Source organism: Mauremys mutica, chromosome 1 (genome assembly GCF_020497125.1).
Source record: "Mauremys mutica isolate MM-2020 ecotype Southern chromosome 1, ASM2049712v1, whole genome shotgun sequence".
NCBI classification, from domain to species: Eukaryota; Metazoa; Chordata; order Testudines; family Geoemydidae; genus Mauremys; species Mauremys mutica.
In genome coordinates, this window is record NC_059072.1 from 112,408,161 (window position 1) to 112,421,917 (window position 13,757).

Consider the following 13,757-nt stretch of genomic DNA (forward strand, 5'->3'; position numbering starts at 1 on the left):
GAGTAAGGGCCTCATGCCTTCAGGCTGGGGGACCCTCCAAGCGCATGTCACCCATTCATGTAGACAGCTGGAAAACCAACCATCCTAAAACCTCTGTCTTGGAGCTCTTGAAGACCCATGCACTAGTGCCAGAAATTGCTCCCTCCGCCTCTGAGTGCTGTAGGTAGGATCCACACCCTGTGGCATTGGTGCTGGGATTCAGGGCCCCAAAGCCTGCATGGACTTACCTCCTGGGCTGCCCCTCTGCAGCCCTTTGCATGCAACCCGCTCCATGCACCAGGTTATAGACTTTGAGGGATTCATGCACAGCCATTTACTAGCGCAAGGATCTGCGCTTCCTGCCTTTAGGTGCAGTAGGCTGAGGCAGCAAAATCTCTTGGGTCCATGGCTGGCTGCATATGTACAGGATTTGCCATTTGCTAAAACACACATGTGTGGTGTAGGGGACTAGGATCTTATGGTCTAAAAAGAAAGGCTTCTGCCAGCAGGGTTGCCAGGTGTCCATTTTTTGACTGGAACACCCGGTCGAAAGGGGACCCTGGCGGCTCCGGTAAGCACCGCTGACTGGGCTGCTAAAAGTCCGGTTGGCGCAGGGCTGGCAGTCTCCCTATCTGGCTTCATGCAGCTCCCTAGAAGCAGCAGGCATGTCCCTCCGGCTCCTAGGCATGGGGTGGCCAGGGAGGCTCCACGTGCTTCCCGCACCCTGACTGCCGCCTCCACAGCTCCCACTGGCTGGGAACTGCAGAGGGGGCGGTTTTGTGTTTTTGAAAAGGTGATCACCCTAATTAAGTGGAAAACCACTATAGGATCATCACAAGCTCTTGGGCATTTCTGAGCCTATGCAGTAAGTGTAGTGGTGTGAATGAGACCGAACACCCCTCCCCCCGCCCCCCCCCGCCCCAGCCCCTACTGTACCTCCGGGTGGAATGCGTGGCAGGTATCTGGCCGCCGTCTCAGTTTCTGGGAGCGCATCCTGTCGCACTTCACCGAAGCATTATGTGTATTGCCATTAAGATCAACAGTAGCATTTAGATAGGGACAAAAGCAGCACAGACAAAAGACTATGAGGTCCCTCACACAGCCTAGCGAGACTATGACTGAATCTTAGAGCTGTGTCCAAGGGCCCTAGGAATTCAGACGGCGGGAGGATAAAAGGGGACAGAGGCAAACTCACAACGCGGGAGGACGAGTCTCCAAGGCTGTAAAAAGAAATAAGCTGCGGTATGGAAGCAAAAGATTATGAGAAGAAAGCACAGAGAGAGCGTACAGAACAGAGGCTGGGGAGAAGGCGGAAATGCTTAGCTGCTTTATTTCATGGTGACGGGATAAGAGAGACAGAAAACTTAATATGACCATAGTTAATGAGGAAAGGGCATGATCCTGCAGGACTGACTTAACGAAATAACTGCTGTAGGCGACTTACCTGAACTCGGAATAACTGGGCCACTGTTCTCAGACATCTGTTCTACCATCACCATCATATCTGTCTCTTTCCTCTCCCTATTATCCCAACCCCTCTACCATGGCTTCCCCACCTCTACCATGGCTATTCTTTAACATCACAAATCATGCCAACTAGTCATTGCTTTTCCTATTAACTGTATCTGAGCCTGCTGCGGGAGCTAGCGGGTGATACCAGGCAGAGAGTTAACTGGGCTGTATGGAAGTGTCTGACATGTAGTGTCTATGCCCTCCTCCAGCACTCCCAGGGGCTGGCGATTGGGAAGTCAGGTTTCCATTCGCTTTGGTTCCCAGTGATCCTTGTTCAGAATTTTTGTATGTTCTGTAGCAGAGGGCGGCAGGATAATTTTGTAGTTAAGGCATTGCCTCGGGCGCAAGGTGATAAAGTTTCAACTCCCGCCTCAACCACAGGCTTCCTGTGTGAGCGTGGGCAAGTCACGGTGGTTTTGTCCCTCGGTTTCCCCATCTGTAAAGTGCGGCTAACAATACTGCCCTGCCGCTCAGAGGTGCTGGGGCACTTAGTTTCTTAGTGTTTGTGAGCCATTTTGAGATTATCTGCTAGTGATCTACAAAAACAAAGCATTACAGCTGTTCTCCCTGTGTTGTTTCAGAAGTCCCCAGATTAGGTTTTTCTAGTGTATTTAAATATGCTGCTGACCCTAGAAGGGCTGGTGCATCAGTGGGCTAGAATTCCCTAGAATCCCAGCGTAGTCTGCAAAATGCCCTCCCTCTGTAGCTTATACAAATGGGTAATGGCCAACTGAGGCCAGTTCACAAGGGGAGAGTCAGGTCCAGCTTCCACTTGCAGGTAAGTAACTGGCTATTTATAAGGGGCAATAACAGAACAGGAAGGACTATTGTATTTTTAACAAGTTACAGCTCAGTCATGAGTCCTCATGTGTTCCTGTGCTGGGGAGTGAGGGGGTGTGAGGATCCATGTACACCCCTGCTTGAGCTACTCCACAGGGCTGGAGTCCCCACTGGGCTGCTGCTCCCTTCCCCCACAGGTATGAGGGGCAGGGAGGGAGCATAGATATCTACGCAGTGAATGGTTGGCACAGCGCTTTGCTCATCACAATGGAGGCCACTTTTCAACACCAGGCTCTAAATGGGGTTCGAGTTCTTGGGTGGCTAAAAGGGAAGGTTTTCATTTCCAACCACCCCTCTAACCTGCCTGCTCTATCTCTCTGCTCCCTCCACCATGCCTGCCTGTTGTACCCACACTTGCATCCTGCTGCATCACAAGTGGAGCGATACCTCCCGGCTCTCTCCTCCCCTAGGCTAATTGCTACAGGAACAGATCCTCCACCCCCAGACTAATTGTTGCAGTGGGAGAGCAGCAGAAAGGGCTGCAGAGTCTAACACACGCTGTGATAGAAGAAGGATATATTTGACTTCTTTTGCTTCCAGGAGGACAGGTGGGAAGATGCTGCAGTCACAGGTAGCATCTGTAACCAGTAGCAGGAGGTTACTGTTGGCAATCTGCTGTGCTACAAACATCCTGAGAGAAAGAAAGCATATCCCCCACCCACCCCAAAGCAGGTGGTTAGAATAGCATATAGGGAAATTGCAGCACCTGATGATAATGGCCATGGGCAAGGAATACAAGGAGAAGAGAGAATAGGAAAGAGATGGCAGGAGGGAAAGGGAAGGGAGAGGAACAGTGAACAGAGAGAATGCGGGGGAAGGAGAGGTGATGTTCAGTTGATGACATTATTAAGGTACCTTTTTATCTTCAGATAATGCCAAACTCATTTGACTTTTAAAAGATCCAAACTAGGCAAATACACGCACGTTTGTGTGTGTTATATATTGTCCTATAAAGGTAAGAATTTGCTTAGATTGGAGAAACTTGGTTGAGAAAAATAGTGATACAAAACAGCACATTCATGTAACGTGGTTGCATGATGCTTGCTGTCTCTGCGTTTTGCTGAGTTTTGTGCCATTGAAAAATGCATTTTTGGTGCTCTGAATCTATCTATGAATTTGGGTCAAATTTGACATATAGCTTTGGTTGAGAAACTGAAGACCCCCCCCCCCCCGAAATATTCAGCGTGTTTTATTTCAAATTTTTGTTTTGAACATTTGGAAATGTTTTCGTTTGCCTTTCTGTTTCATAAAATTTCAGATTCAGATTTTCCAATATCTTTATTTACAAACCACCCCCAAACATGGGGAGATGTAATAAACACCCAAAATGGGCCACATCAAATAGAAAAACTGAAACTTGATTTCAAATTGACCAAAAATATTTTTTGATTTGCAACATTTTAAATTTTTTTTTCAAGTTTGACAAAAATATTTTTGTAAATGGTTTTGATTTGAATCCAGACAGATTTTTCAGTTCAGTCCCCAAACCAAACCCGCCCCCCATTCTTCTCTCTGCACTGGTGATGACCCCCAAAAGCAGTCTCTCTAAAAAGTCAGTTGAAACAAGTGTGAACTGCAGTGCTCTGCTGCCCTCTGCTGGGAGTTTGAGGGGAGCAGGTATTCTGTAATCTGTAAATGTTGAGTGGAAGAAGATGCTATGCAGCATTGTGTAGTGATGATGGCAAAATAAGACTGTCTGCCTTTTTTCATCCTCATATGCAAGCTCCCCACAGACAAGGACACACCAGCTCAAAGTGGCACCAGACCCTGCCAGAAAGGTCTGCAGGTTTTGCATGTTGATCTCCACTGCTACAAAGATCAACACCACATATCACACACCTTTCAAGATCCATAGATCCTACACATGCCTATCACAACATGTGGGTGAAACTAGACAATCACTACACTCTTGACTGAATTCGCTCAGGAAAATGATATAAGACAAAAACACTCTATCACCTATGGGTGAACTCTTTTCACAGAGCGATCACTCTAAATCCGCATCCTCAAAGGAAACCTGCACAACACTTTCAAAAGCCAAGCCTGGGAGCTTAAATTCATAACTCTGTTAGACATTAAAAATCATGGGGTGATCAGAGACACTTGATGTGTTACAACCATCTGTAATTGTCTAGCCCCCCTCTTTCTGTCTTATGACTGCAGAGGTATGAATGGGCCACTCTGCCTTGAATGGTCCCTTATAATATGTGCTAACTACTTACGCTAAACAATCTGTCCCACCTTGCATTGTGCTGTGATGCTCTGAGTAAGTTTCCCAGCCCTGAAGAAGAGCTTTGTGTGGCTCAAAAGCTTCTCTCTCTCAGCAACAGTAGTTGGGCCAATAAAAGATATTACCTCACCCACCTTGCAGTTTCTGTGGGCAGCCTCTAATATACGGATAGGTGGCTGGCAGTGTACACATGGGTGAGTGTAAGGGAGAATCGGAATGCAGCGCCCACTCTGCTTTATGCTCCTGGGCAGGCTACCTGGCCCTTGGGTCCAGAAAGCTCACACTCCACACTTGCGTCTCCCACCCTCCGTAGAGCTGTGCTGAGGATGGTAGCTTGATTTGTTACTGGTAGGAGGAAGCAGCAGGTGGGGGAGGAAATTGTGACCTATTCTCGATTCCTACTGGCAAACTCACAATTTAGCTCTAAATGTTCATTCTAATAAACATAGCTCCACTCTAGCCCCATATGTATTTCCCAGTCTGCACAATTCAGAGGTTCACAGACTGCAAGGGACTATTAGACCATCCAACCTGCCCCTCCTATATATCACAGCCCTTTAAACTTCACCCAGAAACCCCTGTATTGAGCCCAGTAACTGCGGGTGTGTTTGGCTAACGCACGTCTTCCAGAAAGGCAACCAATCTTGCTATGAGGACATCAAGAGCTGGAGAATGCATTCACTTTTCTTGGTGGTTTGTTCCAAGAGCTAATCGGCCTCACTGTCAAAAATACGTGTCTTATTTCTAATCTGAATTTGTCTGGCCTCATCTTCCATTCATTGGTTCTTAATCTTATTATGCCCTTCTCCACTAAAGAACCCTGTAATTAGTACCCAGTGTTTTCTCCTCATAAAGGTTCTTATGCTCAGTAATCAAATCACGTCTCACTCTTCTTTTTGAGACTCTAAACAGAAGGAGATCTTGCAGCACTCACTGTAAGGCATTTTCTACAGCCCTTGAATAACTTTGGTGGCTTGTTTCTGCATCTTCTCAAACTGTGCAACCTACTTTTCAAAGGACACCAGACCTGTGCACAGTATTTTAGTATCAGTCTGACCAATGCAGTATACGGAGGTAAAAATCACCTCTCTACTCCTACTCACTACTCCCCTGTTTGTACATCCAAGGATCACATTAGCCCTTTTCCCCACAGGATTGTATTGGGAGCTCCCCTTGAGTTGCTTGTCCACTGTGATCCCCTATTTTTTCAGTCTCTGCTTTCTAGCATATAGTCTAGTCTGTCGTCATGGCCTGCATGCTTTGGCCCTAGATATACAACTTTGCATTTGTCTGTATTAAAAAGCCTTTTGTTTGAATGGGACCAGGTTACCAAGTGGTCTAGGTGGCTCTGCATGACTGCACTGTCTTATCATGATTTGCCAGTCTGTGTCACCTGCAAGTTTTATCAGCAGTGATTTTATATTTCTTTCCAGATCATTGACAAAAATGGTGAATAGCATTGGGTCTAGCATTGATCCCTGTGGAACTTCACAAGAAACACCACTTTCCCCCTTTCTTTGAAGATTTCCCATTGACAATTACTTTTTGAGATCTGTCAGTTAGCCAGTTCTTCATCCATTTAATATGTGTTCTAGCTGATACTGTGTAGTGCTAATTATTAAATCAAAGTGTCATGGTACTAAGGCCACTGTCTTGCAAAAGTCTATTACATCTACACAGTGACCGTTATCAACCAAACTTGTAGTCTCCTCACTGAATGAAATCAGGTTTCAACCATGTTAACTAGCATTAATTATATACCTGTTGTTTAATTCTTTATCAATTGAATCCCATGTCAGTTTTTCCATTGTTTTGCCTGGGACTGATATCAGGCTAACTGGTCTATAGTTACCTAGGACATCTGTTAGATTCGTTTAGAGTCCACACTTGGGTTCTGTGAAAAATTAGATTTTGCAAAGCCTAAAATCAATAGAAGTGTTTAAAAAATGGATTTAAATATCTTCCTGCAGTGTCTGGGTGGCAAAAACTTCAGTATTAGGGTAGTGCATGGCAACTCGAAAGGGAAGCTGACTATAAATGAAAATGTGAAACTCACTAGCATAAAGGGTAAAAAATAATCTAATTTTAATCATTTTCATCTTTAATAATGTAAGGGTTATTAAGAGCTGGTCACATTTTAGTTGTTGAAAAATGGCCTTATTCAAAATCAGAAACTTTTTCACAATTTTTTTTTTAATTTTCCATTTTTTTTGATGAAATTGGAAAGCAAGAAATTTACCCACTTTTTGCCTTTTTTGGTTTATAATTTTTCCTTTATTTCTTCTTTTTCCTGCCCCCTTTTTTCTGGGGAAAAATGGAAGGGATGAGGGAAACGAATGAAAATAGGGAGAAAAAGGGAAACTGAAAACTATTGAAAATGAATGCTTTCTAAAGAGAAAATGTTTGTAAAAATTTTGAATAAACAAAAAATTGTTCCTCTCTTTAATCTGTGGAATGAAAATGACTGATTTTTGTGTGTGTAATTTGCCCACTTTCCAACCAGCTCTTGGTATTAATAGGAGATTTTATTTTTGTGTTTTATTTTAAAACCAGGGGTACTGACAGACCTCTCTGTCTACCTCTGCTGACATGCAATGTGGCCAGGGAGTTCCACTAATCGTGTGAGATGCTTTAGAAATGCTGGCGACAAACAGGCACAGAGTATCAGGGGATTGTCCTCAAATATTGTCATTCTCTTTCAGTGAGTTTCAGGTGGCATCAATGAGCTGGGATGAGCCAGAGGAAGGAGTGGAGGTCTATGGGTAAAGTCCTGAAATAAAAGGGGAGATTTATTTCTTACTTTTGGCAGTCTCCGCACTCAATCAGCCCATTGGTCTCTTTGATGGTGGTCTCGTACACAAAGACAGGATATTCTGTGTCACATGGCTGCAGCATATCATGTTTCTTATGCTTGTGAGCTGCGATGGCAAAAAGAGATGAAGTCAGAAATGAGGATTGGGGAACGGAGAGACAGAGGGCTGGTTTACACTACCATGACAAATCGATCTAACTTACGCAACTTCAGTTACGTGAATAACTATGCTGTGTCGATGGGAGAGCATCTCCCATTGACTTCCCTTACTCTTCTCATGGAGGTGGAGTACACAGATTGATAGGAGAGGACTCTCCCATCAATTTAGTGTGTCTTCACCAGACCCGCTAAATCGACACTCGCTGCATCGATTGCAGCAGTGCCAATTTACCGGTAAGTGTAGATATGCCCAGAGAAATGGATTGAAAGAAAGTGTGGATGATGCCCCCTGCCAAAAAAGGCAAAGTTGCTGACAAAAATGAAGTGCAATGATACTTAAAGCCACCAGGTGGTGCGGGAAAACCAGTGTAGCAGGAGAAATGTTTGAGATATTACTCTATGGTTACATTGAGAAAGTAAACTAGGCCTTATCACACACTGTTTTTAATTGTACTCGTATAGTTAAAGTGGGACAACTTATAGCAGTACCTTATATCAGTATAGCTATTCCCATAGCAAATGAGAATAAACTATACCAGTATAAGGTACTTTTAGACTGATGCAACTTAATCCCCTGTTGGGGGGGTATATTGATTTAACTATTTTGGCATTACTGTAGCTCTGTTAGTGAGGAGGAGTTAAGCCAAGATGTTGTGGAAGGAAAACCTACACTGCCTGTTACTATTTGAAGTACATAAGAGTGTGATTTATTTCATACGAAGGAGTGGGTTATTGTTTGTTCATTTCCTGCATAGCTCCTGGAAAAAGAGGCATATTGATAGGTGGGTCTCCAAGTGCCCTACAAGGCCTAGTTAGTCAAAGGCCCCTTCATACTTGCTGATTTTATAAGTGGCCAAGGATCTATCTGTATTGCAGTAATAATTGGCTGGGCTTTGTCTGGTCAGCCAATCACTAAAGAGATGAGTATTTTCCCCTTTTATTGACTTCTCAGAGACCTGGCCCATATCAGCAGCTCAACAAACTGAACAAATAACAGCAGCTCTATCACCACCCATTGGCAGTGCAAAGAATTGGTCTTAGGCGCCACTATCTGCATTACTCTGAAACCTCACTGCAAATTCAGGGCCGCTGGAGTTAAAAAACCAAAAGGACGGTTTGCTTGCCCCTTCCCATCTTAAGGCTTCTGATTAAATGCTTTGTGAACCTCCCCTTTCCATTCCTAGGAAACGCAAATTGTTCAGTCTACTTACAGTGATGGAAGACAGACTTGGCTATCCGAGTCACATAATGAAGATGGGGTCACATGACAGTTACACAAGATGGCAGCACAGTGAATGTATGAAGTCACACGGGGAGGTCATAGATGAAGTGAGGGGAAAATGAAAGAAAGCAGAGAAGGGAGTGATGATGAATAGTACAGGAATCAGACCCTCTTCCCCCCGCACCCCACCGAAGAAAGTATGATTAAAACAAAACACATCAATTTAAAGTGACACATAGTTATGGACACATAGAACCAAACCTTTCACTCTCTTGATGTATCTTCTAATAAGGGCACTCTCTCCTGCACGGACAGCAGGAATGGATTTGGTAATCTAACCTGTTTCTCTCTCTCCCCACTTCTGTGAACCTATGCGATCCTGAAGGAAATATGCCACTCTTCAGGAGGGCCATAGTATTTATCATATGTATTTTGCATGAAGTTCATGCTTGTTCAGAAAGCCTACACAAGTGCCGTCACTTCAGAAGTCCCAGTTAATCCTTACTTTGAGGACTTAAGTGGGACTTAAATGGTGGTTATGTCTCGTGCTGACTCTGAACAGTATGAATTTCACCTTCTTAGCATAAGATTGAGCTTTTCAGAATACTGGGAAATGCAGAGCAACTGAAGGCCAAATACCAAAGTCAATAAGGATTTTGCTGTTGTCTTCAACAGAAGCAGGATTTACCTATGAATAACTACTGAAGATTTCATATTACAATACAGCCTTCATATAGATCCTTCCAGCTCCTAATGAGGCTCTGTGCTCAACTATTGTGCAATGTTCTGTTTTCATTGTCTTGACTGATACCCTATAGAATGTAGTAGGAAATGACAAATTATAGGTTTTTAAAATCATCCTGTATCATTTAACAGAGAATTATATGTTGGCTATAGAATTCCATAGAACCTGAGGGAGTCTTTTAACTGAATATGCACCACAGCTGACTTATATTTAGTTGGTCCAATGTGGGGAAAACTTATCGGGGAACCAGGGGAGGAGAAACCATTCTACCACTTCCCATGGTATTAAGCTGCTGTAAAGTCACTGTAGCCCCAGACACTGGGACACTGAGACAAGAACTTCATTCTGAGTGCTTTTCAGCTTTGGAGCTTTCAGCGGGTCTTGAACATGGTGGTAATAGGACCTGGAGACTAAATTTCTGGTGCCAATATGCGAGTGTTGCCTCGGAACTGTGCAAAATTTCTCTGTGTAACTCCTTCCTCCAGTGGTGCTGTAACATTTGTGTGCTACGGGGTAGCTGTACTCCTGCATACTTACCATCTGCCAAGTTGTCTGAGCGCCAGAAGCCACAAATATTGTACTCCAAAAGAAATCTGATAAAAGAGCAAGAAGAGAGGACATTTTGCAGTAGTCCAGAAGGATACAGGTGTCACAGAGATGGCCCAGCGGACTGCCATGGCCTAAAGAGCCCAAGTCCTAAAATGTGCAATGTGAATTTTCTTACAGCAGAAGTCTGAGACCTTTTTCACCCTTTCAGCACATCCCTTTGGCTCTCCGATTTGCTTTGCTCATACTAGAATGGCTGGCTTATTCCCAAAGGACAGTGTAGGCAGGGCCGGCTTTAGGCTGATTTCCCCCGATTCCCCCAAATCGGGCCCTGCGCCTAAGAGGGCCCTGCACCCTAACTTAGGCGCCTTTTTAATTTTTACTCACGCGGCGGCACTCCGGGTCTTCTTCGGTGGGTCCTTCTCTTGCTCCGGGTCTTCGGCGGCAGGTCCTTCAGTGCCGCTGGAGACCTGGAGCGCCGCCGGGTGAGTCATCCCTGCCGGGGCCCCTCACTTCCTAAAGCCAGCCCTGAGTGTAGGCTGCCCCTGACCCAGTGCATTCATTAGCTCTGTGGCCTCTGAGGCTGAGAAATGACTCAAGCATCTTGAGAACCAGCTGTGGAGTAAGTATTGATCAGTGCGACAGAAGTGGGTACTATGCAAACACAGCGACAGGGGCAGTGTGTGCCTGGTGAACTAATCTGTACTAAAGATGGGCTCAGGATCTTTTCCAAACTTCAAGGATGTTTAGATTCCGTGCTTCAGTTTGGGCCCAATGTAAAAATTGATCGAAGTTGCAACATTTGGACCCAGATGTAGATCTGAACTTCCTCTCAATCTGAGGGGAAGCTGACTCCAATGCTCCTGTTTAAACCTCTTCGCTCCCCTCCCTCCCGTCCTCCTAAACACTGCACCATGTGCAGGAAACACAGGGTATAGTCTCCAGCATGTCACTAGGATCCTTATTTGAACAGACTAGTTTCTTCTTTCTTTATCTCTTCAACTGAACAATTGTTCTCAACTGATCCTAGTCAAATCTGAAAAGGAAGGATGGTTAAAGGAACTGCATGGGGAGTTGGGAGACCTAGGTGATATTTCTGGTTCTGCCACAGACTTTGCACTTTGATGACCTTGGGCAAATCACATGATCACTCTGTACCTCTGCTTCCCAATCTGCAAAATGGGAATATTAGTACTTCTGTATTTCACAGGGTTGTGGTGAGGTGCTCCGGTACTATGGTGATAATGCTACAGAAATGCCTATGCAGTAGAACAGTGTTTCTCAAACTGGGGTCGCCGCTTGTGTAGGGAAAGCCCCTGGTGGGTTGGGCCGGTTTGTTTACCTGCCCCATCCGCAGGTCCGGTCGATCGCAGCTCCCACTGGCCACCGTTCACCACTGCAGACCAATGGGAGCTGCTGGAAGCGGCGGCCAGTAAGTCCCTCAGCCAGCGCCGTTTCCAGCAGCTCCCATTGGCCCGGAGCAGAAAACTGCAGCCAGTGGGAGCCGTGATCAGCTAGACCAGCGGACGGGGCAAGTAAACAAACCAGCCCGGCCTGCCAGGGGCTTTCCCTACACAAGCAGTGACCCCAGTTTGAGAAGCCCTGCAGTAGAACCTCAACGTTACGAACACCAGAGTTACGAACTGATCAGTCCACCACACATCTCATTTGGAACCAGAAGTATGCAATCAGGCAGCAACAGAGACAAAACAAACAAACAAACACGGTACAGTTTTGTGTTAAATGTAAACTACTAAAAAAATAAAGGGAAAGCAGCATTTTTCTTCTGGATAGTAAAGTTTCAAAACTGTATTAAGTCAATGTTCAGTTGTAAAGTTTTGAAAGAACAACCATAATGTTTTGTTCAGAGTTAAACAACCGCCATTCCCGAGATGTTCGTAACTCTGAGGTTCTACTGTAGTCATGCCTTAACAATGAGCCTGTGCATGTATTTGTCTTAGATCTCTCCCCTGTTTGGTGTAATCCTCCTAAACTGTTGTACTCACATGAGGAAATCACTTATCAGCCACTTCACTGCAGCAAGAAAGGTATAAATGGGCTGGAGAAAAAGAAAGAAGAGAAATACCATAAAGTTCTGCTCACAGAAAAGACAGTCATCCTGCAGGACTCAATATTTCATCTAGGTTCTCTCTATCAAGCAAATTCTTGGAGACAGGCTAGAATTTAAGCTCTTGGGATCAATGGGAAATTTGCAAAATGCATCAAAAGCCAGTGGAATCTCCTTCTACCAATAATATCTCCACACCTCCACTCACATTGGGTCAGAGAGTTTATCCCAAATGGGCGTGGGACTTTGAAGATGTCATTATTTGATTTTCCTCTGGTATGGATGACCTCTGAGAGCACAGAGCAGGGAGGAAATAAACTTACTAAATGGGACAATGACAGTTTAGAATGCTGTTATCATCTGATGGTAAGTGGTACTTTTGGTACAAGCTGAGGCATTAGCAGCCTCATACTACAGTTAGTGTTGTCTGCTTTTGATAACACAGCATCTTAACGCCATATCCATCCAACCTTTCTTTAAAGTGGATTGTCTAGTGCCCAATCTACCTACCTTTTTAGGTAGTTCCTGGCCTACGTGCTATTCTCAGAACATTTAGTCTTGGTCCCTCTATTCCATGTCTTCATCGCTTCCATGGTAGTTTGAATGCCTCTTCCTAGAGACCTTTCTCCTGATGCTGACATTGCAATGCCCAGTCAATGCCTTCACTTTCATCTACAGATTGTAACCTAAGAAAAGCCTGGCACTGTACTGGTGACAGTTCATTGCATAGATTCCTGTGGTTCCTTATATGCCTGATAGGCATGATGGGACTGCATGTAAATGGCTGAAGGAAATGGAGTTGCACTGATCTATGTCAGGTTTGAATTTCCCATCACTTGAGAACAAACAACTCCTTATCTCTTAACAGGAATGTGTTCCAAGGCACTAGAGAAGTTCTGGACCAAGCTACCAATGAGCATTCATGCAATGGGCTGACCATAGGGAGATACATACACTGAGCAGAGGCTGGGCACCACTGTGATGATGGTAGGGCATTTTGCACATGGCCTGATAGTCGTACATCGTCACCCTATAAAATCAAAGCAAAACAAGCAAACAAACAGTCAAAAGCAAGAAGTGCGACCATCCATGAGATGGTCACTCAACTGTGAGCTAATTTTTTTCCTACTCAGGCTATATCCTGGATATATGTTTGATTAGACTGATGGTCTGTCTAGTCCACTGTCCTGTCTGTGGGTAATGCTGGATGCTGCTGAGAGAAGTGTTGTAGCTGCTGTAACTTTTATGTTGAAATGTTCCCAATTAATATGAACTTGTTAAAGAAAAGGGTGCAACAAAACACAATCTTTCAGATTAGAGCCCTGAGTTGGTTACAGACAATCTATTTAGCAAAGGACCACTAGGCAACATGGTGAATGATAAAACTGAACTTGATTCAAAAGAAAAATGATTAGTTAAGCAAACAGGCATGCAATTACTACTTACACAATACTTCAGTTATACTTGCACTTGACCGTGAAATAGTATGTCAGTGGGTGATTAGTCCACTGACAACAGAGTAAAGTAAAGTTTTATAAGCTTGGAACCTAATGGTACTTTTTTTATATTGATTGGAACTCGCCTCAGTTTTAACAAAATGACATAACTATTATAAGAATAAATAACATTAAACCCACTTATTAT

At 44.4% G+C, this 13,757-nt stretch overlaps 1 protein-coding gene across 7 annotated transcripts in view; it reads right to left on the minus strand.

The window, feature by feature from the left end:
• Positions 1-13,757, minus strand: part of CACNA2D4 (calcium voltage-gated channel auxiliary subunit alpha2delta 4) — a 171,079-nt gene that overhangs the window by 1,655 nt on the left and 155,667 nt on the right. For 5 of the 7 annotated variants that reach the window (XM_045002242.1, XM_045002244.1, XM_045002241.1 and 2 more), the window contains 7 exons: positions 13,068-13,143; positions 12,052-12,104; positions 10,037-10,092; positions 8,744-8,764; positions 7,362-7,479; positions 2,850-2,962; positions 916-998 (listed from right to left, as the gene is read on the minus strand). In XM_045002242.1, the coding sequence (XP_044858177.1) occupies positions 916-998; positions 2,850-2,962; positions 7,362-7,479; positions 8,744-8,764; positions 10,037-10,092; positions 12,052-12,104; positions 13,068-13,143 (520 nt within the window). Of the gene's footprint in view, positions 1-915; positions 999-2,849; positions 2,963-7,361; positions 7,480-8,743; positions 8,765-10,036; positions 10,093-10,539; positions 10,661-12,051; positions 12,105-13,067; positions 13,144-13,757 lie in introns of those variants that run through there. The other 2 variants (XM_045002243.1, XR_006576310.1) reach the window with 2 other exon arrangements.